Here is a 23969-nt window from a genome sequence, read left to right as displayed (position 1 = left end):
CAGAGAAAACAATGTTATTGAACTGAACCAAACCTCTGATGGAACAGATGTCTTTACTCATCAGCTGTGACCTCGCTCCCTGATCTAGAAACTGGACATGACCTTTGCTTATGTCAGGGGTGGGCAATCTCAGTCCACGAGGGCCGGTGTCCTGCAGGTTTAGATCTCACCTTGGGTCAACACACCTGAATCACATGATTAGTTCGTTACCAGGCCTCTGGAGAACTTCAGGACATGTTGAGGAGCTAATTTAGCCACTAAAATCAGCTGTGCCCAGTAGCACTCACCCCCATCATCACTAAGTGCTTAGAGCAGCTGGTCCTAGCACACTTCAAATCCTGTCTCCCCCCCACCCTGGACCCCCACCAATTCGCATACCGCCGGAACAGGAGCACAGAGGATGCAGTCTCCATCGCACTGCACTCTGTCCTCTCACACCTGGACAACAACAACACCTACGCCAGAATGCTGTTTATAGACTTCAGTTCAGCATTCAATACAATCCACCCCTCACAACTCATCAGGAAACTGACAGACCTGGGCATCAGTTCCCTCATCTGCAAATGGTTACTGGACTTCCTGACCAACCGGCCCCAACATGTCCGGCTGGATAACCGCTGCTCATCTACCATCACAATGAACACCGGTGTACCACAAGGCTGTGTGATGAGCCCTTTCCTCTACTCCCTCTTCACCCACGACTGCAGACCTGCTGATGGTTCCAACACCATCATTAAGTTTGCAGATGACACCACGGTGATTGGCCTCATCAGTGACAACGATGAGGCCGCCTACAGGGAGAAGGTGGATCGTCTGGCTGAGTGGTGCGACAGAAACAACCTGCTGCTTAACACCGAGAAGACCAAGGAGCTCATCGTGGACTACAGGAGGAATGCTGACCCACATCCACCCATCCACATTAAGGGGACGGCTGTGGAGCGTGTGAGCAGCTTCAAGTTCCTGGGAGTCCACATCTCCGAGGATCTCACCTGGACGACCAACTGCTCCAAGCTGGTCAAGAAGGCTCACCAGCGCCTCTTCTTCTTGAGGACTCTGAGGAAGAACCACCTGTCCTCAGACATCCTGGTGAACTTCTATCGCTGCACCATCGAGAGCATCCTGACCAACTGTATAACAGTCTGGTACAGGAACTGCTCTGCCTCGGACCGGAAGGCGTTGCAGAGGGTCGTGAAAACTGCCCAGCGCATCGCCGGAGCACCACTTCCTGCCATAAAAGACATCTACAGGAAGCGGTGTCTGAAAAGGGCTGGGAAAATCATCAAAGACCCCAGTCACCCATCACATGGACTCTTCACCCTCCTGCCCTCTGGGAGGCGCTACAGGAGCCTCCGGACTAAGACCACCAGGTACCGGAACAGCTTCTTCCCCACAGCTGTCAGACTCCTGAACTCTGCCTCCTGACATCTGACCCACGTTAAACTCATGGACTGAACATACACACACACACAATGGACAACTGTACCCTCAAACACACAATAATAACATGGACTGAACCACCACTCACAACCACCAGCACTTTATACAGCCTCTGTAGAAACTATATCTCACTTATCTTAACTGCACTACTGTATAGCTCTGTGTAAACAATCATTCTGTACATTCGATAATTTTTAATCCTACAACTGTTTACAACTTGCATAGTTCCCATTTCTGTATAGCTGTATATCCCAGATTCTGTAAAGTTATTTATTTCATATTCTGTATAGTTTTTCATATTTATATCCTGTTCATAGCCTGTACATAGCTTGTACTCACTACAGCCTGTACATACTTATAGTTATAGAATATTCACAACATACTTCATACCGTGTACATTATAACATACCATAATAGACCCATTTCTGTAATATACTCACATATCTATATTATTGCTAATATATATTGTAATATATCTATATCACTAAAGCACTTCTGGATGGATGCAAACTGCATTTCGTTGCCCTGTACCTGTGCATGTGCAATGACAATAAAGTTGAATTCTATTCTATTCTATTCTATTCTCTGTCTGTCCTGACCCGACAGAAGGAGAGCGACCAGCAGATAACTGCGCAGGTGGAAGGCGGCCTGACCACCTACACCCAGACGGGCCTGGCGGCCGGTCAGGATTACAGAGTCGGCATCGTGGGAGAGATCGACGGCAGGAGAGGACACGAGAGCACCGCTGAATTCATGACACGTGAGGTTTTGTTTCCTTCTTTGTCAGAAACTCCTCTGCTTTTCTCTTCTTACTAAATCGAAGCCACAATGTGCAATGACAATAAAGTTGAATTCTATTCTATTCTATTCTATTCTATTCTATTCTATTCTATTCTGTGATGGATCAGGGACACATCTAAAACCTGCAGGGACACCGGCCCTCGAGGCCTGGAGTTGCCCACCCCTGGCTTACGTAAATATTCACTAGCCAATAAGAAATGAAGCACAATAGGAATCCAGGCTCTCACCATCCTCTGCATGGGTATATGTGACTTTGAAACCGCTGACGGGACTCTTTGGTTTGGTCCACGACACCGTCACAGAGTTTTCCGTCACCTTACTGAAGACTATGTTAGAGGGAGGCTCGGGTCCTAGAGGGCAGATCGAATATAACGAGAGAGGGGGGGTAAACGAAAGGCAGGAAGGGAAGTGGAGGGAAAAACATCAATAAAAGACAAAAACAAGCAGCAGAAATACAAAAATTCCACAAAGAGAAAGAAAAAATAATAACTGGGTTTGTGAAAAACACTGAAGTAGAGTGAAAAGAGTCAGGAGTGAAAACAGTGTGCACAGTATTATTTATTCATCCACACATTTGCTATTAGTGCTTCAATGGGTTTCTGTGTATATATGTACAATGCAAACATATATACAGTATACAAATCATATACAGACATATAAAGTAACAATTAAATGCAGATGGCTCCTGGGCAAAGGAGGGAGTGACGACATTTTAACACAGTAGTTAGCTGCTCGGTCTCACCTGAAAATAAAAGGCATGGCAGGAATAAAGGACGTTAAAACAAAGGAAGATAAAGAGACCACTTGACAAGATTATTCAGAGTGAATGAACACAAACACATTAAGATATTAATCTAACTGTTTAGAGCTGGAAGTGAGAACCAGGAAACGATCGGGAGAAGTTAAGATAATTTTCCAAAACTCAGAAGGACTCGGTATCACTCAATAAATGATATTTGTTTTATTTTTTGCACGACTTAAGCTGTATATTACAAAAGAGAATTAGACTATTCTTTGTATTAAAATCTATGCTGTACTGTATAATACTGATAGTACGCATCAGTACTGTACAGCGCTGATTTACCTTAAAATGTTCACATTTACAGATTTACTAATTGATTTACTTTTTCGTTTTTAAATGCGAAAAGTTAAAACAGACCGAAAGTAGAGAGACCAGCCGTGGTCTTACCCTGGTTTGGGAGAGAGGTGAAGAGGTGTCAGTGAAGATGGCTGTTAGCTTACCCTGAGTGAGAAAAAACCAGAGTAGCAGTGAATGAAGAGAGTTACGTTGTTACTGATGTCTTTGATGTCAACTTAGTTGATCAACTAGTTTGTATCAACAGTGCATCTGAGTGGAGTTCCCCTAGGCTCAATCCTGGGTCCTCTTCTGTTAATCATGCCCAACAGAGTTGGAATGCTGTTTGGTTTCTTGTACATAAAATCTTCCCTAATGTTTGTACAAAGAGAAAAAAACAAAGATTCTCCCTCTTTTTTTGTTTTTTGTAAAGAATTGGTAAATTTTCTGCATGTGGCAGTCTGGTAAGTTCTGCAGGTTGTTTGTTAACCAAGTTAGGCCAGTACAAACTAAGAAGACTATCTGGCAAACAGCTTTGTAAACCCACATCTGAGGGTTGACATCAAATAACTGGATGTGTCTTTTATGGTGGAGAGGGTGTTGATCTTTATAATGTCATGAATATGAGTATTTGTCATATTCACGAGAGCTGAAGAATGACTGCACAAATATAATATGAACAGAAAACACAAGTTCATGAGAGTTTTTTCAAAATCAGTATGTGTTAATAAGAAAGTGAGTTATACTGAACCACTGTTTGAATGACAAACACAAAGTGATGAATGTGGAACTGTAAATCACAAGCTTACAGTCTTCAAGAGCGCCACAGCATCCGAGCTCTTGAAACCACGATGGAGGAAGCATTTAGTGGGTAAGCACACATTTCTAGTCACATTTAAGACGAGTGATTATTAGTTATTAGCACTTGAATGAACAGTCTTCTGAATGATCCAAGACTGACGCGGGTACAAGATCAAAAAGAAAGAATCGAGCCGTCTGAACGAGACTTGACAACACTGACAGTAATTTTGAAGCTTTGCACTGTAGAAATTCATCTTTTCTACTGTTACAATAGCTTGTACCTGTACTGATGACAAGCTTGTGCAGTCTTGACAGAACGCCAGGGCCCTTTCCCAGTAAGGTCAAGGTGTACTCGGGCTGTGGGGGCAGATCCTCAAACCGGAAGGACCGAGCTGAACCAGGAAGGACTTTTTTGAAGGTTTTTTCATTTTCTGTTGGTTTTACTATTGTTTTGCTTTGGATTTTTGGGGCATGAGTTACAAGGCTTCCAGGCACTCTGTTCTCATCGTCACTACCTACATTTTGGGAAATGGTGTCCCTGTTAGGCGTGTGATTCGTCTTCTCTTCTTCCCTGCCTCCCTCTTTGCCAGAATCGTGGTAGTCATGCTCTTTTTCTTTTGGCTCTGTGTCCTCCTCTTTTCCGTCTTTTCTCGTCACAACAAAGTTTTTGTACTTGCCTTCAGGTGAGTCCCATATCAATGTGACTCCATCAGTGGTCTGGTTTATGACTTCCACAAAGTCCAAAGGTTCCCTTAAGACTCCAGACGAAGAAAGATCTGACGTAGGATTTGTCTGCTTAGTTTTACTTTCAAATGTTTGTGGGTTCTCACTCTTTTGGCTACCCCCGGTGTAGTGTCTAATGTGGGTGGGATGCTGTGCTGGAACAGTTTTTGCTGCTGGTTGTCTTATTGGAAATGTGACTGAGCTGGAGGGTCTTGAATTTGGGAAATGTTGTTTTGTTGGTCTGCCTTGAATTCCAGTCCCATTGCTTTTGCCAGGATTTCCGCTGTCATTTATTTCTTGCAGCTTTGAATCAGTACTGCTAATATCTTCTTCTCTCCCCACAGCTCTGTCTCCAGTTCCTAGATTCTCAGTCTGTGATCGGACATTGGTTTGACCATCTATCTGGTCAGCTGCAGTATCTTGATCTCCTTCTCTAATTGGAATTTGATGCATAGGGTGTTGGACATTCTGGCGAGTTAATATGCTTCCCAGTTGGCCAGTTTGATTTCCAGTGCTGCCTGCATTTACCTCTTTGTTTGGGAAATACTTGTGAGGAGGATAGTTATACGGACGTTGAGGTATTCTTTGGGTTCCGTTTTTTAAACGTCTTTCATATAGTTGGCGAGAGATATAGCCCAGTTTGGTATTTTGGCGATGGAAGGAAGACATTCCTCTTCCTCTGAGTGTCCGATTAAACTCAGTGGCTGAACTTGTGGAGGAGATTCTTGTCCCAAGTCCACCATCATCTGCATCTCTCACAGGCCCTTTGGAAAGAGAAGGGGCTGACGTAGCTGTTAACTCATTGGAAACCACCTGCTCTTTGCGTGGCTCTGTTTCACGGTTCAAAGGTCCAATACGACGAGTTTGATTCTGAAAAGGTCCCCCTTTTAGAAAACGGCAATTCTTGAATGGAGGACAGCGATTTGCTATCCTTTGTCTTTCTATCTGCACATTTTTTTGGTTTTGCTCGACTCCAGATAAGTCAGGTGTACCTGTCCCATTTTTTAACCCAGTTGTATCCTTCACTGGTACACTTGCCTTAACAGAGGATGATTCCTCAGAAGCAGATATAGATGGTAAAGACAACAGTTCGCTCGTCGGCCGATGTTTGTTCTCTGCTGTCATTTCAGGACTAAGGTTCATACGATGGGAGGGGAGACGGAATCTAGAATTTATATGGGTTTTGTTCTGAAAAGGTCCAAACTTTGCGTATGGACGGCGTCTGATTCCATATTTAGGAGTGTTCATTTGAGGTACCCCACCTTCTGGTGGTGGTTTTCTATCTGTGGGTGGTGCAGGCGCAGAGCTACTTCTGCTGCTTTCACTTAGCTCATTGCTTGAATGTGAATCAAATTTATCAGATCTGGAAGGGGATGATGATGTTGTTGGAAGGGACAATGATGTGGATGGAGGTGGTGACAGTAAAGATGAAGGTGATGATGGAATTAAAGACATTTGCGAGGACGATGAACCTGCCGTTGATCCATCGGAACCAGGTGAAGGTGGGGATGGTGAGGATAAAGGTGATGGTGGTGCAGCTGGAGAGTGTGATGTCCTTGAGGCTGATGAATGCGATGATGATTGTGACTCTGAGGATGTTGAAGAGGATGAGAGCGATGGCAGTGGCTTCAGTCCTCTCAAAATCTGTTTCCCAATTATGTCTGCGTTGACTGAGAGGTTTGATGATTTTGACAGGTGAACAGAAAATGTTGAGATGTTCATACTATCAAAAGTGTCTTTCAAAAGTTTATGTAAAGGATCTGGTTTATAATCAAGGTCTGGCTCTGCAGAAGGCGGTGAACCCAGGTCTGGACTTTTCTCTACCATGCCAGCATGCTCAGCCCCCCTACACCCATTGCCTCTATCTTTTAAGGGGAGTCTCGAATGTGTCACTTTGATTTTATTTAGACATTTCTTCTCTTGGCTTTGAACGGTCCCACTTGGTTCTGGAGAAACGAGACCAGTGTCATTTCCATGGCCTGCAATGCCAACTTGCGGTGGCCCTTTTAAGTCAGCAGCAGCCGCTGATTCCTCTGAGCTACTTTGGATCTTTGTTTCTGAATCTGTTCCAGGCAGCATAGCTTTATTTTTATCAACTCTGTCAGAGCTGGATGCCTCTATACTTGGGTCTGACACAGACTGTCTGATGATGGGGACACCTGGTTTAAGGTTTTTACTCTCCAAGACTTTTTTAAAAGGTCTCCTTCTGGGCACAACTCTTGTTGCATTGAAATGCGGTTGCTTCCTTGGCAATATGGACTTTCCGATGGGTTTGGGGCTGGTGCCATTTATTGAAAACATTTTATTGACCAGAGGTTTAGTTCTGGCAATTATTATAGGAGTTGAGGAGTCTTTGTCCTTGCTCACATCTTCTGTCTTCTCACGCTGGTCAAATATTTGTCCCTCGGCTGATGGGTTCAAGTCTTGGTGTATGCTGCTAACATCTTGGTTAGGTGCTAGGGAGGCCTGGGTAGTCAAAGTGGACTCTTTGGAAATATATGGAGGGGAAGCTGCCGTGGGAAATCTTGGTAATATCGTTCCTAAGGATGTAAAGGCAGTGAGTATTTGGATTAAGTGTTAAGATCATCATAATATGCCCTTAATACCGAAGAAGTCACACCTAACAAAGAAAGAAAAGCAGGGTTGTTAATCATTATTGTTCCTTTAAGGAAACCTGATTTACAACAGTTTGCCAGCCCGAGCAAACCATAACTCAGGTCAGCAGCATCCACGTTCAACCTGCAAGGAGAATATCATAATGTCATTATTGTTTTCCTCGGACAAACCTGTTCGTATCACTGTTGAGAAAGAAACATAACGACTGAGGTTAGAGGCAGATAAAAGTACGTTTTCTTCTTGAGGGTCGGGGGAGGACATCGACTAACGTGTTGTATATGACGTAATTCATTGAATGATGAGGTGTCGGGACACAAAGGCTCACTTAGCCGAACAAAAGCTGTTATGGCCCGAGCATAGCCTGGAAAAGAAATCTTTGAACAACAACGACCTGGATTCCTTCCTTTTATTTCTCTCTCTTATCAAATTTCTAACTTTTTACTCAGCAGTGAGTCATTTCAGACTAACTTTGGGGTGATAACTAACCAGAGGCTCTTATTAAAGCCAGACGTAACAAGTCCTGCTGTGAAGCCTCAAGGTGAGGATTTTATCTTGGGTTTTTGTGAACATACAGCACAACAGAAACGGTGAACACTCATATGGATGCACAGAGTCATACGTGGTCATGCATGTTCTGCTTTAGCTTGTTTTTTGACTGTAAAGTTGCAAACATCATACTGCACTTTATTAAATTAATCAATCAGGCCAAAGCATCATTTTCTGAGACTTTAACCGGACTTATTTTTCTTAAACTATAGGAGAATCCTCCGTCTGTCCTTTAGAAAGCTGTGAGGTAGCTCTGCATTTACTGTTCAGACCAGAAACGTTATATACACTTCATAGTTCTAACTAACATTGTTGACCACAAATTTCATATAAAATGCTTAACAAGCAGTAACCTTCAGTTCCTCTAACATCCATGTGAACTGGACCTCTCGACTGCTGTTGGAGACTCGTGGAGCATTTTTAATGCAATTATCTGATAAATATCTTTGGCTTACTGTCAAACTGTACTAAACACTGGAATTGCTATTAAATGTAGTAGTCGACCAGCCAAGAATTTAATTCCTTTTACGTTATTTTTTAGCTCCTTAGCACTAATTAGCAAGTATCTGACAGTTTATGGATGCAGCTTACAAACAAAGCTAGTGAGCATTAGCTAAATATGATTTAAATGAGGTCACTTCTGACATATAAAGTTGAGGCTATCTCCATTATCTACATACAGTCAATGGCGTGAGCTAAGAAAAATGATTTCCAGGACGTTAACCTGAGTGGAAGCAAGCTGTGATTGGCTCTACTCACCGGGGACTACCTGGGTGGTCTCTGGAGCGCTCCTGCTCGTGTCTTTCTCTGCCACGAGCAGGATGTCATACAAATGCCCGGCCTCCAGCCGCTGGATCTGTGCGGAGTTCTGGTCAGCTGGGATGGTCATTTCTTGACTCCTCTCCGCTCCATCATTTGGCGTTACGGTGAGACGGTACCTGTCAATCTCCCCCACTGTCGGCTCCCATTGGACTACCGCAGACGTGGACGACATCTTGACAACTCTGAGGTTGGTGGGACCAGAAATGACTGAAGGTGAAGAAAACAGAGAAGAAAGTCCAGCACACGCCAGGTGAATGTTTTCTTCCAGGTAACATGAAGCAGTCTACCTGTTCCTGTTTACCCCCCTGACTTGGATCGATACACTTCCACTCGGTTTTTGCCTTTTCTAAACTCCTGCAGACTGAATCGTCCTCTTCATCGCCAGCCACCGGGCAGCTTCTCTGCAGCTGCCACAGATTACATCTCCCACAGGAAGGGCAGCGAGAGTGAAATGTTTAAGCTCCCGCTGCCAGTTTGGTGATTTGAGCTGCTCTCAAGTGCCAGTATGCTAGTCAGAGGCTCCTTTCTCTAACTTCAGGCTCTTTCATAAAGCAGGACCAGCGCACAGTTACTTTCTGGTTCAGGTATCAGAGTTGAAGAACATGCCTTTTGTCAGGACATCTGCACACAGTGTGTATTTGGGGAATACTTGGTGTTCTCAGAATGGTTACAACACAAAACTTGACGTGATAAAACGTAGCTACACCCATCACACCTCCTAAACACCATCACGGTATAACTCCTGTAAACCAGCCAAAGAACTAACACTATTAAGGAGGATAATTCAGTGCAGAGTGACTAAGATGTACACAAGTTATTCAAAGTCAGTGTAGTCTGTATGACTTTCCTCATTTTTAATGGTTATCTAAGTGTTAAAATCATTTCCATCTGCGGAGGGTGGAAGCGATTGTGGCTTCGATTTAGTAAGAAGAGAAAAGCAGAGGAGTTTCTGACAAAGAAGGAAACAAAACCTCACGTGTCATGAATTCAGCGGTGCTCTCGTGTCCTCTCCTGCCGTCGATCTCTCCCACGATGCCGACTCTGTAATCCTGACCGGCCGCCAGGCCCGTCTGGGTGTAGGTGGTCAGGCCGCCTTCCACCTGCGCAGTTATCTGCTGGTCGCTCTCCTTCTGTCGGGTCAGGACAGACAGAGAATAGAATAGAATAGAATAGAATTCAACTTTATTGTCATTGCACATGCACAGGTACAGGGCAACGAAATGCAGTTTGCATCCATCCAGAAGTGCTTTAGTGATATAGATATATTACAATATATATTAGCAATAATATAGATATGTGAGTATATTACAGAAATGGGTCTATTATGGTATGTTATAATGTACACGGTATGAAGTATGTTGTGAATATTCTATAACTATAAGTATGTACAGGCTGTAGTGAGTACAAGCTATGTACAGGATATGAACAGGATATAAATATGAAAAACTATACAGAATATGAAATAAATAACTTTACAGAATCTGAGATATACAGCTATACAGAAATGGGAACTATGCAAGTTGTAAACAGTTGTAGGATTAAAAATTATCGAATGTACAGAATGATTATTTACACAGAGCTATACAGTAGTGCAGTTAAGATAAGTGAGGGTGTAGATAGTTTCTACAGAGGCTATATAAAGTGCTAGTGGTTGTGAGTGGTGGTTCAGTCCATGTTATTATTGTGTTTGAGGGTACAGTTGTCCATTGTGGGTGTGTGTATGTTCAGTCCATGAGTTTAACGTGGGTCAGATGTCAGGAGGCAGAGTTCAGGAGTCTGACAGCTGTGGGGAAGAAGCTGTTCCGGTACCTGGTGGTCTTAGTCCGGAGGCTCCTGTGGCGCCTCCCAGAGGGCAGGAGGGTGAAGAGTCCATGTGATGGGTGACTGGGGTCTTTGATGATTTTCCCAGCCCTTTTCAGACACCGCTTCCTGTAGATGTCTTTTATGGCAGGAAGTGGTGCTCCGGCGATGCGCTGGGCAGTTTTCACGACCCTCTGCAACGCCTTCCGGTCCGAGGCAGAGCAGTTCCTGTACCAGACTGTTATACAGTTGGTCAGGATGCTCTCGATGGTGCAGCGATAGAAGTTCACCAGGATGTCTGAGGACAGGTGGTTCTTCCTCAGAGTCCTCAAGAAGAAGAGGCGCTGGTGAGCCTTCTTGACCAGCTTGGAGCAGTTGGTCGTCCAGGTGAGATCCTCGGAGATGTGGACTCCCAGGAACTTGAAGCTGCTCACACGCTCCACAGCCGTCCCCTTAATGTGGATGGGTGGATGTGGGTCAGCATTCCTCCTGTAGTCCACGATGAGCTCCTTGGTCTTCTCGGTGTTAAGCAGCAGGTTGTTTCTGTCGCACCACTCAGCCAGACGATCCACCTCCTCCCTGTAGGCGGCCTCATCGTTGTCACTGATGAGGCCAATCACCGTGGTGTCATCTGCAAACTTAATGATGGTGTTGGAACCATCAGCAGGTCTGCAGTCGTGGGTGAAGAGGGAGTAGAGGAAAGGGCTCATCACACAGCCTTGTGGTACACCGGTGTTCATTGTGATGGTAGATGAGCAGCGGTTATCCAGCCGGACATGTTGGGGGCGGTTGGTCAGGAAGTCCAGTAACCATTTGCAGATGAGGGAACTGATGCCCAGGTCTGTCAGTTTCCTGATGAGTTGTGAGGGGTGGATTGTATTGAATGCTGAACTGAAGTCTATAAACAGCATTCTGGCGTAGGTGTTGTTGTTGTCCAGGTGTGAGAGGACAGAGTGCAGTGCGATGGAGACTGCATCCTCTGTGCTCCTGTTCCGGCGGTATGCGAATTGGTGGGGGTCCAGGGTGGGGGGGAGACAGGATTTGAAGTGTGCTAGGACCAGCTGCTCTAAGCACTTAGTGATGATGGGGGTGAGTGCTACTGGGCGGTAATCATTGAGGCAAGATGGGTTGGAGTTTTTGGGTATCGGGACGATGGAGGTGGATTTGAAGCAGGCCGGTACCACAGCGTGGGCCAAGGACAGATTGAATATGTCTGTGAGCACTCCTGCAAGCTCCCCAGAACACGCTCTGAGAACACGCCCGGGGATGCCATCAGGGCCTGCAGCCTTGTGGACATTGATCCTGCTCAGCACCGCTCCTACATCGGTGGGGGAGAGAGTCAGAGGTTGGTGGTCTGGCGTCATGTCTGCTTTGGTTGTGGTTGTGGGGTTCCCTCGCTCAAAACGAGCATAAAAGTTGTTGAGCTCGTTGAGGAAGGAGACATCAGAGGATGCGGGGGAGGGTTTGGTGGTCCTGTAGTCTGTGATGGTCTGGAGTCCTTGCCACATGCGTCGGGGGTTGGAGTTGGAGAAGTGTTCTTCTACCTTCTTTTTGTAATGGTGTTTGGCTTTTTTGATGCCCTTCTTTAGATTAGCCCTGGCTGTACTGTAGGCGTGTGCATCTCCTGACCTAAAGGCAGTGTTGCGGGCCTTCAGGAGGAGACGAACATCCCGGTTCATCCAAGGCTTCTGGTTGGGGTACATGGTGATCCGTTTCTGGGTGGTGACACTGTCTGTCAGAACTTCCACAGACACGCTGTCAGATGCTTCAGGTGTTCATCTGTCATCCCCGTCTTCCTGCAGACACAAAGCTTTGCATCATAAGATGGATTCTGGGCATCTCCAGCCTTTGAAATCGTTGTTGTATTTGATCAAGTTAGTGTCGTATCACTCGTCAGAGGTCTGCTGCACATGGAAGGCAGGGAGGTACCCGAAAAGACCCAAACAATGCAAGTGGAAATAATCTTCTTTTGAAAATAGTGGCCTGACTGAAGCAAGGTCAGCATGACAACAAAGGCACAAAAGAACCACGATGCTGTGTTTCAGTTATTGCTGTAGGTGGACGCCGTGCGGCATCTGGCCCACGTAACATTTGGCTGTAACTGAACCCAACGTGGCTTAAGCTATTGGAGTGATGATGATGATGATGATGGTGAGAGAGAGCCTGAGTGGAAACACCACTCTGTCTGTGGGGCTTCCACAATCAAACTTTACTGAAGCAAATGAGAAACAATCAGGAAGCAAATCAGTGACATCGCTGCACGTCTGGAAACGGCTGTTTCTGGTTTGTGCAGCATGTCAGGCTCATTCAGGGGAAACTAACCCTGAGGTTAACCCCTAACCTAAACTAGTGGGAGGACACAACGTAAAGTCTCTGATGTACGAAAAACACAGAAGGAAACATCGCTTTGATCAGCGGCGTCCGTCACCTGGGGACATATCTGCCCCTCCCACTCGTGTGCAACCTTATCATAGTAGGAAAATGAGGTTTATGATTTGGAGTTACAGGAAATGAAGGAATTCAAAGAGATTCATGAATATTTCCTCTCTGAGGGTCGTTTCTCATCCAACCGTCTCTGATTTGATGTGTGCGAGTGCACAGGAGCTGCTTTTCTTCAGGTTTGTTGTTGTTTGTTGTTGTTTGTATTGTTTTCATGTGTTTGTAACTCTGTCCTGAATGTTGTTGATAAACCCTGTGACAGACCTGCCCCGCCTCTCGCCCTGTGCTGGGCAGCGACTGAATGAACCTGCAGAGTCAGCGTGAGGCCTGGACTTCATTCATGAAAGTCAGACCATAGATCATAACATTAACACCATGTTGTCGTAAATACGAGTTGTAACTGGGGGCAGATAAAGTTCCTGCTTCTGCTTCACCTTCTTGGCTGAAGCTCGTCTAACAAAGACGCCTCAGTCTCAGCGGCTGCAGGATTTCAGACGACCCTTTGAAAACCTTTAGGTGACGTCAGCGCAGTGATAAGAAATGCATCAGTCCACAGCTCAGAGGGAAAATACCCCAATTAAGACGTCATTCCCATAATTTCCGTCTTTCATCTTTTCTAATTCAGGCTCTTAAGAGAGAATCGAGTCTCTTTGTGTGTCGGAGCCTCAAACTGCCCTCCAATTAAAGGCTGCTGCACTTTTAATGCCTGGATACTGTGTTGTAAAGTAAATGGACCACAGCTGGTTGCCATGCTGGTCTCTATGGTGACTTCCTGGCGACGGAGCTCCAGAGGTCATTCTGGATCTGCGTCCTCGATCCAAACACGACATCATTAACATGGAGGCTCCAACAAGTTCACGGTACGCCTAAAACCAGGCCGAGGCTGCGTGGCGTCGCCACGGTGACTAAACCAGCCGCACAGCGACTCTGCTTCTTTACGATTTCATGGTTTTCTCCGATATAAAAATACATCTTTGCGCCGTCCTCTTCTCCGCCTGGGTGTGTCGACGAAGCCTGGACTTTGTTCCCGTTTAAGTCCCAGAATAAGAAAAACCTCAGCATCGGTCAGGAAGCAGAATCAGCAGGTCAAGCGAGCTCGTGTTAAACCCTGTGTGGCTTTTTTAAAGTAACCGTCAGAAATATTTTCCTCATATATTAAAACGTTCTTCCAGGCAGGAAGTTCAGCCTGGTGGATCAGCTGATTTGAGTGTGAACAGCGTGTTTATGTTTTCTACTCTAAAAACAATCCTTGTTTCTATTTTTCTAACATGTTTGATAAAGTAAAACTGCTCTCATGAAGTCACACATGTCTGCACTGACACACACACACACACACACACACACACACACACACACACACACACACACACACACACACACACACACACACACACACACACACTCTGGAGCTGTGGGCTGGGGAGTTCCTGTGAAACTGAGTGACCTGCTTGAACTGATTTATTCAGTTTCAGTTTCTATGATTCATCCACAGAAACCTAAAACACCAGAAGCTGCATTTTGGCTCTAGTTGAACTTCATGCAGATAAGCAGTCAGAGATCCCAGCTGGGCAGCTCTGCTGGTTGTACTGGTGACTGACTCATACTTCCCTTGGACGTGAGGTCACTTGGTCGTCTTGGACTCACAGACTGTTTTATCCGCACAAACGACATAAAAGACACCGTTAAAGCTTCAAGCCCACATTCAGTAAATATGAGTTTGCTTTATTTACTGAGTATGTCTCATATCGAAACTGTAAAAAACACGTTGAGCGACGAGTTAAAGGGGGAACTTGAAGCTTTGCACCCCGGCCTGGATTCGTGTCCATCTTCAGCACTAACACTGGTTGGTTAGCTCGGTGCGAGCTGCAGGATTTTCCTCGAGGCTGTTCAGATTTGTTTTGCTGCCACAGAGGAAATCAGTGACTGAAAATGAGTTTATGAAGTCAGAAATGAAGCAAGGAGAAAATCCAGACTGAGGAGTGACGTCTGTCTGACGCTCTGGAAATGCTGTCAGAGACGATGGTTCAGCCTGAATGTGGAGGCTACACCGCCTGACGGCGTGCAAGCAGAAACTACACCACGGATGAGTCCTTGGATCCGGAGCGGATCTGGATTAAGCTGCCGTGTTTTCGTGAGAACTTTGACAACTTTAATAACATCACATTTTCTTGGAAGGAGCCGCCGCCCGCAGTGTGCAGAGGAAGCGTTTCCTCGTTCTCAGGCACGCAGCGACCGACTCGCCTGCGGTCACGAAACAGTCTTCATCAACCTAAAGATCAGTGAAAGCTAACGCCGCTGCTCGCTGACGTGCAGACGGAGAAAGATGCTCGACTCTGAGTCCAGAGGAAACAGCGAGCAGTGAGTTCATAACTCAGCCTAACAGTTTCATTCATGCACAGGTGAATCCATTAACACCAGTCTGTTCCCTTTGATTTCCCAGTTTGGAGGATTTTTTTTTATTAAAGCTGAATTTTGTGTTGTTGTTTTCGAGCGCTCGTCTTCCAGCTGAACATCAGCTTTCCCACAGATGGACTCACATTATTCTCAGCTACTCTGTTATGATGCAGAATGAATGACTGTGAGCTGCTCAGCCCGGAGGACAGGAAGCAAACCCTGACCAGAACCTTCCCCAACCTTCGGCCCACCTGCTCTGCTTCAGCGAGGATCAAAGGTTGGCTCGTGCAGACACGCCGAACGTCAGCTCGTGTTGGCCGAGGCACCTGAACATCACGGAGCAGTCTGCGGTGAGATCACATACTCTCACTGTCTCAGCTTTTTCTTTGAGGGGAAAACGAAACAACAGATCCCAAATGAAACTTTCAAATCTGGTAAAATTCAGTGACTCTGAATGATCGGAGAGGCGGGATTCAGACGTGGTGTTTGTCCCAAACAAAGGGCCCTGGCTCCGCTCTTTGACCTGCACTTGCACCCGTATGACCGTTTAGTCACTTCTCTGTTTAGAGACGAGCTTTGGGACCACGCTTCCTTGCAAACATCACTCCAGACTTCATGCATCATCAAAGCCTCCCACTCAGCAGCGTGCTTTCAGTTTTCATTTCTTCCTACTGCAGAAACGGTTCCAGAGAAAGCAGCGCTGAGACGTCCACATCGCTGCTGCTGTTTCTGTGCGTTTAACTGGAAACAATAATGAAACCAGCAGCCGTCAGACTGACACTGATCTCTGTTTCCTGATGTTCTCGCTGCTGCTTGTTGTGACACGCCGTTATTTGCGTGACGTTTATCTCGTGTTTATCCGTCTGGTGAACGGCCGCTGACGGATGTCGTCTCCCTCGCTCTCTTCCCATCTCCCTCGCTCTCTGTGTCACAGCTGTAGGTCCACGGTGATGTCATCTCTCTGGCAGTTGCCATGTTTTTGACAGTGTTTACATGTTTCCTCGGCAACAAGCATCCCACATCTGCATCTTTTTCTCTGGACCTTGAGGAGTTCACTTCATCCACCTCTGTCAGCCCACTCTGCCCACTCGGCTTGTTGTCTACTTTTCGCTGCTTCTCTGACTTTAACGCTTCAAAGCTGACGGCCGTGACAGGAACAGGAAACCTCCAGAGTCGGAAAGCCGGAGCCAAATTCTCACAGTGCGACTGCCGCAGCGAGCCATCCAAACCTTTTCTTTGCCTTTCCAAAGATGACACATCTGATCATTTTCTGATCGGATTCCCAAACCAGCAAATGACTTAATGGGCCCGACCGTCACAAAAAAGATTCTTGTAATTATTACTGGGAGGTTTACATGTGGCTTTCAAGCAGTCAGACATCAGGAAACAGCCCTCTACGACTCCTGACATCAAGAAAACCAGCTAACCTTGACCTCTGACCCTTTGATGGTTTCTTTGTTGGTGAACATGTTTGTCACAGAGACTGTAAATAAAAGATGGAAGTCTGTTTTTCAAAGCTGGAACGTAAATCAGCCACCACCTCGCTACTGTCTTTGTTGTTTTGGAGCTATGTTTGGATGAGAGGCTGAAGTGCTAAGTTAGCAGCTAATGCTAGCTAGCTCGATGATCCCTGTTAGGCAGCACATAAGCACATTAACCTAACCCCCCCATCAAACTAGTGAAAGTGGTACTCTCCTGCTGTGCACAACATTTATTTCTTCATACTCAGGAAGCAGAAGAAAGCCTTAAACTGAGTCAAAGTGCTAATATGACCAAGCTTGTTAGCAGGCTGCATCAGCACAGAGGGAGCTAGCAGGCTTTATGAACGTTATGCTAGCACCATGAGCCGCACAGTAAGCTCTATTATTTTTCAGGGGACTTCTTTAAAATGCTTCTTTAACAGGACAGATAGAGTTAGGAGGTCCGGTGACTCGAATTAGCTCAAATGAAGCGTAGCAGGCAAAGAAGCACCGCATCCTTCATTTACTGGTTGAAAACAGGTGATTTTTAGGATTCTGGACATTTTTTAAATCAGTTTCATTTCTTCTGAACGATGAATAAATGAAACCTCCTGTAAATATTTGACATTTTTTCACAAGAAAAAAAAGCAGAGAGAACTTTAAGCTGCCTGGTGCCGTCTTACTGAGGACAGCTCTGACTCTGAGCCCAACATTTCACCAACACCATAAAATGATGCAAACTTTGGAGACACGACGAGTGAAATGTGCCAGAAACAGCACATGTAACTGCACATATCAGCACCGATCTCTCATCCTCTGTCCTTCTATTCCACTCCTGTTTTCTCTTCCTTTGTTTGTCTCTCTTTGTTTTCCGTCTGTGTTTGGACTGCTTCAGGATAACGTCTCCCCTCGGTGGGTTCGTAAAGACGAACACATGTCGATCTGAAGTTCAGCTCCAGTTTTGTTCCCTCTTCGGCCAAGTCTCCATCATTTCCTCCGCCTATTAACCTCCATCCATCCATCCATCCTTCCTTTTGTCTCTCTGGTGCTGTTAGTCGTTCCAAACAAAGTCATTACTAAGTCTTAATCCCTCGATGATGTCAGAGCGGGAAGAAAATTACAGTATGAGGCAATCACTGTAACTGTGTGTGTGGGAAAACATGTCTGAGAGGAGGCCAGCACGTGTGTGTGTGTTTAATGTAAAGCAGCGACTTCTTTCATCTCAGTGACAGTTTTGATTTTAAGTGATGTAGAAAGAACGAGTTTAAACGTGTTTTGGTTTTGCCGAGGCCCCCCCCTCTCTCCTGCCGCTCCTAAACTCACAAATACCAACGCAATTAGTAATTTTCCCTTCTGTAAGGCCCTCTGCAGCCGATTGATCGCACATGTTTGTGAACAGACTGATGAACATGTGAAGCCCAGGTTACGAAGCATCTCAATACTTCTGTGATTAAAAGGACAATTTAGTGTTTTTACACCAGGAGAATGATCAGACCCCATCATGCATCACGTAGCTAATGACCATATGTAGAAGGCCTGGCTGCAGGGCATCAGACATCCCGCCACCCACACACTGAGATAGATGGAGGGAAGCTGTTTTCTATCATGTTTGGCACACGGAGTTTGAACTCCTGGTTTCCTGCAAACAGTTTCCATATAATCCCAGAAAAACTGGTAATTTCATCAAAATTATATGATGTTCTCCCGTTTCAGTGTTTGGTGCCAGATGGGTGAAATGGAAACAGAGAAACGTTTACACTTATTAGATAATGAAATCATGTATGAGCCACAATAAGTCACTATATTTGACATATGTGACTGAATTGTTACCTGTTATTTTCAGGTATTAATTCAGTTAAAAGCACATGACTGAAGCGTGCTGTAGTCCTGACTCAGGTCGTCAAAGGTTTCCAGGAAATTTGCATAGAAATAAACACGTTAAAGAAAGACCACATGTCCAACATGGACATGGCCTAAAAGGCTGCTGAATGAAGTTAGTTTTTCACAAACATGATTATCCTCTGCAGTCCTGTGCAAAACTACCTGCACCATAACTCAACACTGCATCAGTCAGCAGCAGGAAATGAAGTGGTGATTTCCTGTGTGACTTCTTTGGTCTCTGACGTCGTCGCTGAGGAACTTTGGCCACTCCACTCGTTCACGCACAGCATCTCAGTCAGGTTGACGTCTGCACTCTGACAGCAGCTCGATTCAGCTCTTCTGTCAGAGTTCTGCTGCCGTGCTTGGATCGTTGTCCTGTTGATGACCCTGTCCGAGCTTTAGCTCACGTTTGACTCCAGACGACTTTGGGGAACAGAGGTCTGGGCAAATGGCCCAAATGATTGTCCTTCCTCCACCGTGCTGAGCGCTGGTATGAGGTGCTGCTCTGCATTGTGGACATCATCTCCACTTTGGTCTCGTCTGTCCAAAGGACATTAATCCAATCATGAAAAGCTAAGCTGTGCTGCCAAATAAGCCACACCCACTCGGTGCTTTTCAGGTCAGCAGGTCTCTGTGCATGACGTCCTCTCAGAAACAATCACATCCTTATTTCTGGCTGCAAATACACATTCATGGTCAAACAGTCTCTAAACTGCAGCTCACTTTTACATATTTGCACGTCCTGCTGTTGCTCTGTCCTGCAAACATCACTTTAAACAGTCTAACGCTTCAAACTGAAACACCTTGAACTCATTTGCACAAACTTGCACGCTCGGCTGTTACAAGCGAGCAAATGATGAACAGCTTCATCAGACAAAGCTACGCTACTGCGCCCCCTACAGGCGGTTACATCAGAGGAGCGGACCGAGGACGTTGTTGCTATGTTGCAGTTTATTTTCGTCCACGATGATATGATTGTGTTTGTGTTGCTAACACTGTCGCTAACGACACTCACTGTCAGCGCTTTAAGGTTCCTGTGAGGGAAGCAAATAAAAGTGCTCATATGTGGTTTGAGGAGAATCAGCAGGAAATGCAGCACATGATTAAAGCAGGAGATGAGGTGTTAGTGTCTTCCACATGGGCTCCGACTGCCAAGCGCATCCGGCTGCGATGGAACGAGTTTGGCTCTAAACGAAAAGCCAAAATGAGCGGAGGGAAAGCAGACGAAATGAAAAAGGAAATCCATCAGCCGGCCGTCCTCCTGCTGCTCTGCTGCAAACATCAGCCCGACATTAACTGATACATAATTACTATTATTCGTTTTCACAGGAGAGGCAGATTCGGTGTTTCTATATTTAGTGAATGGTTTTTAAACTCTTTGTCAACAGAATGAAGCTTGGTGAAAGTCCCTGCCCTGCCTGGAGGGTCGTGGTGGGCTGAGCAGCCACTCTGGGGCGAGTCCAGGTTTGATTCTGTTACGTCTCCTCCATCTTTCTTTTCTACTGTCAATCTGTCCTGTCATAATTAAAGCCATCAGGATCCATGAGGATATTTTTTAAACCAAATTAATTTTTAGATGACTCATCATACCTCTGCAATGCCCGAGGTTTAAAGAGAAAGGGCAGATGTGTTGTTGCTTTGATCTGAAAACACACATCTCTGTGCCGTGTCCCGGCTCAGACTCACTCAGTCTGACGCATTCACGACTGATTTTTGCTGTTTTAGAGAGAAAACCTCCAAAAGTCCCATGAGCAAGAACTTGGTGACGGCGGGAGGAAGAACTCCAACAGAACCAGGATCAGGCAGTTTTTATTAAAGCCATTCAAAGGCACCTCTGAGAAATATTAGCATCTTATGAAGTTCAAACATGTAAAATTAGTTGCTTAGCAACACTGCTAATGATTTTTTAAAATCATAAAACTTCACAAAACTGAGTATTTGCTTCATGGTGTCGTGTATTAATAACACTGAATACAGAGCGTGTTGTAGAGCAGGCTGATGAGTTTATGCATGAAGGTGGATGCTGGGTGTTTAAAGACAGTGAGTGGTTACTGGTGATGTGTCGGCCGCGAACGAAACGGCTCTTAGAGCCGGGTCTTTGACGTGAGCGACGCGAGTCGTATTTTTTGTCTTTTCTTTCTCTCAGCCTCTCTCTCACACTTTTTCCCGCCTTGTGCTTTAGAGGCAGAGGGGGGAGGGGCGGTAGTTACACTCAGTAGCACAGGAACAGAGCGGGAGGGAGAGAGAGAGTTGCAGATGATAAAGGATTCAGAAAGTTTATTCATGCAGGTCCATATGACAGAGAATGTGCATTTCTTTTTGTTTTCATATTTTAATTTATATTTAATTGTGTTGTGGTTTGCAGTGTTTTGTGTTGTTTCTCTTTAAATTTGTTTAAAAGGAAAAAGCTGAAAATTTAAATAGTTAAAAGTTGAAATGTGAATAGTTGGTTTTTGTATCATATGATTTATTTATTACATTTTATGTGGAGTGAATAAATAAAAGTATATTTACGGTGGCTGCTACAGACAAAACACATAATAACTCAAAACACGTATAAAACACAACAGAAGTGCTCCAGGATGCTAGGGGGCAGTGTTGAGCTTTTGTTACCTCGTGGCTACACAAGCCGGCAAGTACCAACGACCGGATTTGGTGTGTGGTAGTAACAGGTAAATGAACTTTTTTTTAAATTATTTGAATATATATGAGTGCTTGTGTATAAATACACAAACAATACACATATGCTTTCAATTGTGTAATTTAAGTGATCTAGTAGCTCTGCTTTGGAAGTTCAGTTAACGCTAGAAATGTTTCTTGGAGTTTGTACGTGTTTTGTCTCTAGGGGCCACCACATATATTTATATATAAACATATATAAATAAAACCACTTTTTTTTACATTAGTAATTCCTTTTGTGCATAATTTTATATTATTGTTAATAATAAATTAATTAAAGCAACAAAACAACCTGAAGAACCGGCTCTCTATAAAGAAATCCCATCACTAGTGGTTACTTTACAGGTGGACGTGGGACCACCAGAGTCCACACAGCGCTGATCGGTCCAAACCCGGCAGGATCCTGACACTCCAACAAATTTATGTCCCCATCACTTTCCAAATCAAACCCACTCTAGTAACCACGGTTACTGATGTTTATTAAATATTAGCTGGAAAAAGACATAAACAGCAGCTCCATCTAAATCTCCAGGCACATTCAGCTCCCCTGTCACGAGGGGTCACTGCAGTGGGTAGCTTTCCTCCACATCCACCTACTGACATGACCCCAAAGCAGAGCTCTGTCTCCACCTGGAAAGTGAACCAGCAACTGAGCGGATGTGTGAACCTCCACCTCCCAAACCTTTGAGTGGTAGCTAAAATGACCCCCCGAAGAAAAAACTATTGTAGGTTACATTTCTTTGTTTAATTGACTTTGAAATTTCAAAATTGTGACTTTCGCCGCCATCTGGAGACGCTGAGTTTCACTTCCAGTCACGGAAACATGAAAGCGGCGCTTTGGTCTCAAACCTGTGCTCAGCGGACGGAGTCACTGAAGTTTAACGCCATAAAATCTGCAGTAATTTAGTGTTTATGGAGCCCAGAGATCTCCTCTGGCACTGCAGCCCAACCTCACAGATCATTCTTACAGGCGTTTGTCATGGAAGTGACAGACTGTTCGTGTCCTTCAAAATAAAAGACCAACACACCCCCATCACTTACACTTTGGATATCCTCTAAGGTTTGCAGACTGTGATTGCTGTTATGACTGCGGTCACATAAAGCAGGATTTTTATGGTGTGTGTCAAATGTTTGAAGTTCATTTTGAGCTCAGCAGTTTTGTGCTTCAGGCTGTGAACGCTGCTCACAACGACGCACCGCAGTTTGATATTTCTACCTGCAGACCTCTTTGGAAACTTCACTGAGGATCTTGTAAAGAAACGTGTGTCCTCCACACTGCTCCACCCTCTCTACATGACCCGGTGAAGGTCCTGGATAAGGGGACAGTGAGGACTGTGGATCTGTTATGTGAATTATGGAAATATGTGCGTGAGCCGAACAGGTTTTTACTGGACTGTCTCCGTGTGGTTCCACAGTGTGAGAGAAAAACAGCAGCTGGCTTCACATTTTATTCATTTTATTAAAATTATTCAGTTTTAAATGGGGCCTTTCTGCTTTTCCATACTGGAAACACTTTGGTCTGAGTCATAGCACAACACGTATATTACTGTATGTGTTGTATATGCAGTTAATGGTGGATGCTTCTGTCTAACATGGCAGAGTTTCAGATCAACACGACACGTCAAACGTCTCACAGGAGAAAGTGGGCCCCTCTCCGGGAACAACACACGTTTCTTTAAGAATGAAACTTCTGATTTTTCCCCTTTTTTGCTGCTTTCAGTTAAACTGATAAATTCAGTTCAGGTGATCTGATGCTGGAGTCTGTGCACGTCTGCCAAAGAACCACTGAGGAGGTAGAGAAGTGAAACTCAAAGACTTTAAAGCTTAACCTGCCGCGTACCTGGCTGCTGAAGGTGATGTAGTAGGTCTCATACTGGACAGGAGGCGGAGTCCAAACCAAAGCGACTGACGTGTCTGTGATGTCCTGAGTGCTCAGCCGGGAAACACCAGACATGACTGAAAGAGAGAAACACAGACTTAGCTGCACAATGAGACTCAGGCTAACACCACCGTGTGCGTTTGTCTCCACGTGTTTGTGTGGCAAAAACTCCTGTTCAGCAACATTCCTGCTTTAGCGGACGCCGCGCTTTGCTGACCTCATGTTATAGGACAGAGGCGAAGCAGCTAGCAGCACAACAACAAACACGACCTCTTCACCTGGTAGATGACCTGGCTTCATCCACCAACACCATGGCATCTGGGAAGGAGGCCCTACAGCAGCTCCACCCTGTCCCAGTGGCTGGAGCGGGCCAGCCTACCACACTCAGCCCTCTCCACCTTTACATGACCACCACTGAAAGTGGAGCACAGCAGACTGCCAATCGACAGATCATGCTATCAACTGTTTAAGACAAGTGCACGTTTACTGAGCAAATATGCAATAAGTTTATTTATACAGCAACAAATCACAACAGCAGTCGCCTCAAGGCGCTTTATATTGTACAGTGGACCCTACACTATTAGATACAGAGAACAACAAGCATATGAGCCCCTAT

The 23969-nt window shown here is 45.2% G+C and overlaps 1 protein-coding gene across 1 annotated transcript in view; it reads right to left on the bottom strand.

The window, feature by feature from the left end:
* Positions 1–23969, bottom strand: part of tnxbb (tenascin XBb) — a 53418-nt gene that overhangs the window by 6511 nt on the left and 22938 nt on the right. Inside the window, exons 6-10 of the mRNA XM_085395828.1 lie at positions 23315–23430; positions 9798–9951; positions 8759–9028; positions 4396–7377; positions 2466–2588 (exon numbers count right to left, since the gene is read on the bottom strand). Coding sequence (XP_085251954.1) covers positions 2466–2588; positions 4396–7377; positions 8759–9028; positions 9798–9951; positions 23315–23430 — 3645 coding nt within the window. The remainder of the gene's footprint in view (positions 1–2465; positions 2589–4395; positions 7378–8758; positions 9029–9797; positions 9952–23314; positions 23431–23969) is intronic.

This window comes from Rhamphochromis longiceps, linkage group LG22, assembly GCF_057381845.1.
Source record: "Rhamphochromis longiceps isolate RC_006_pf linkage group LG22, R_longiceps_female_GT1.1, whole genome shotgun sequence".
Classification (NCBI taxonomy): domain Eukaryota; kingdom Metazoa; phylum Chordata; class Actinopteri; order Cichliformes; family Cichlidae; genus Rhamphochromis; species Rhamphochromis longiceps.
This window is presented reverse-complemented; position numbering and strand designations above follow the sequence as displayed.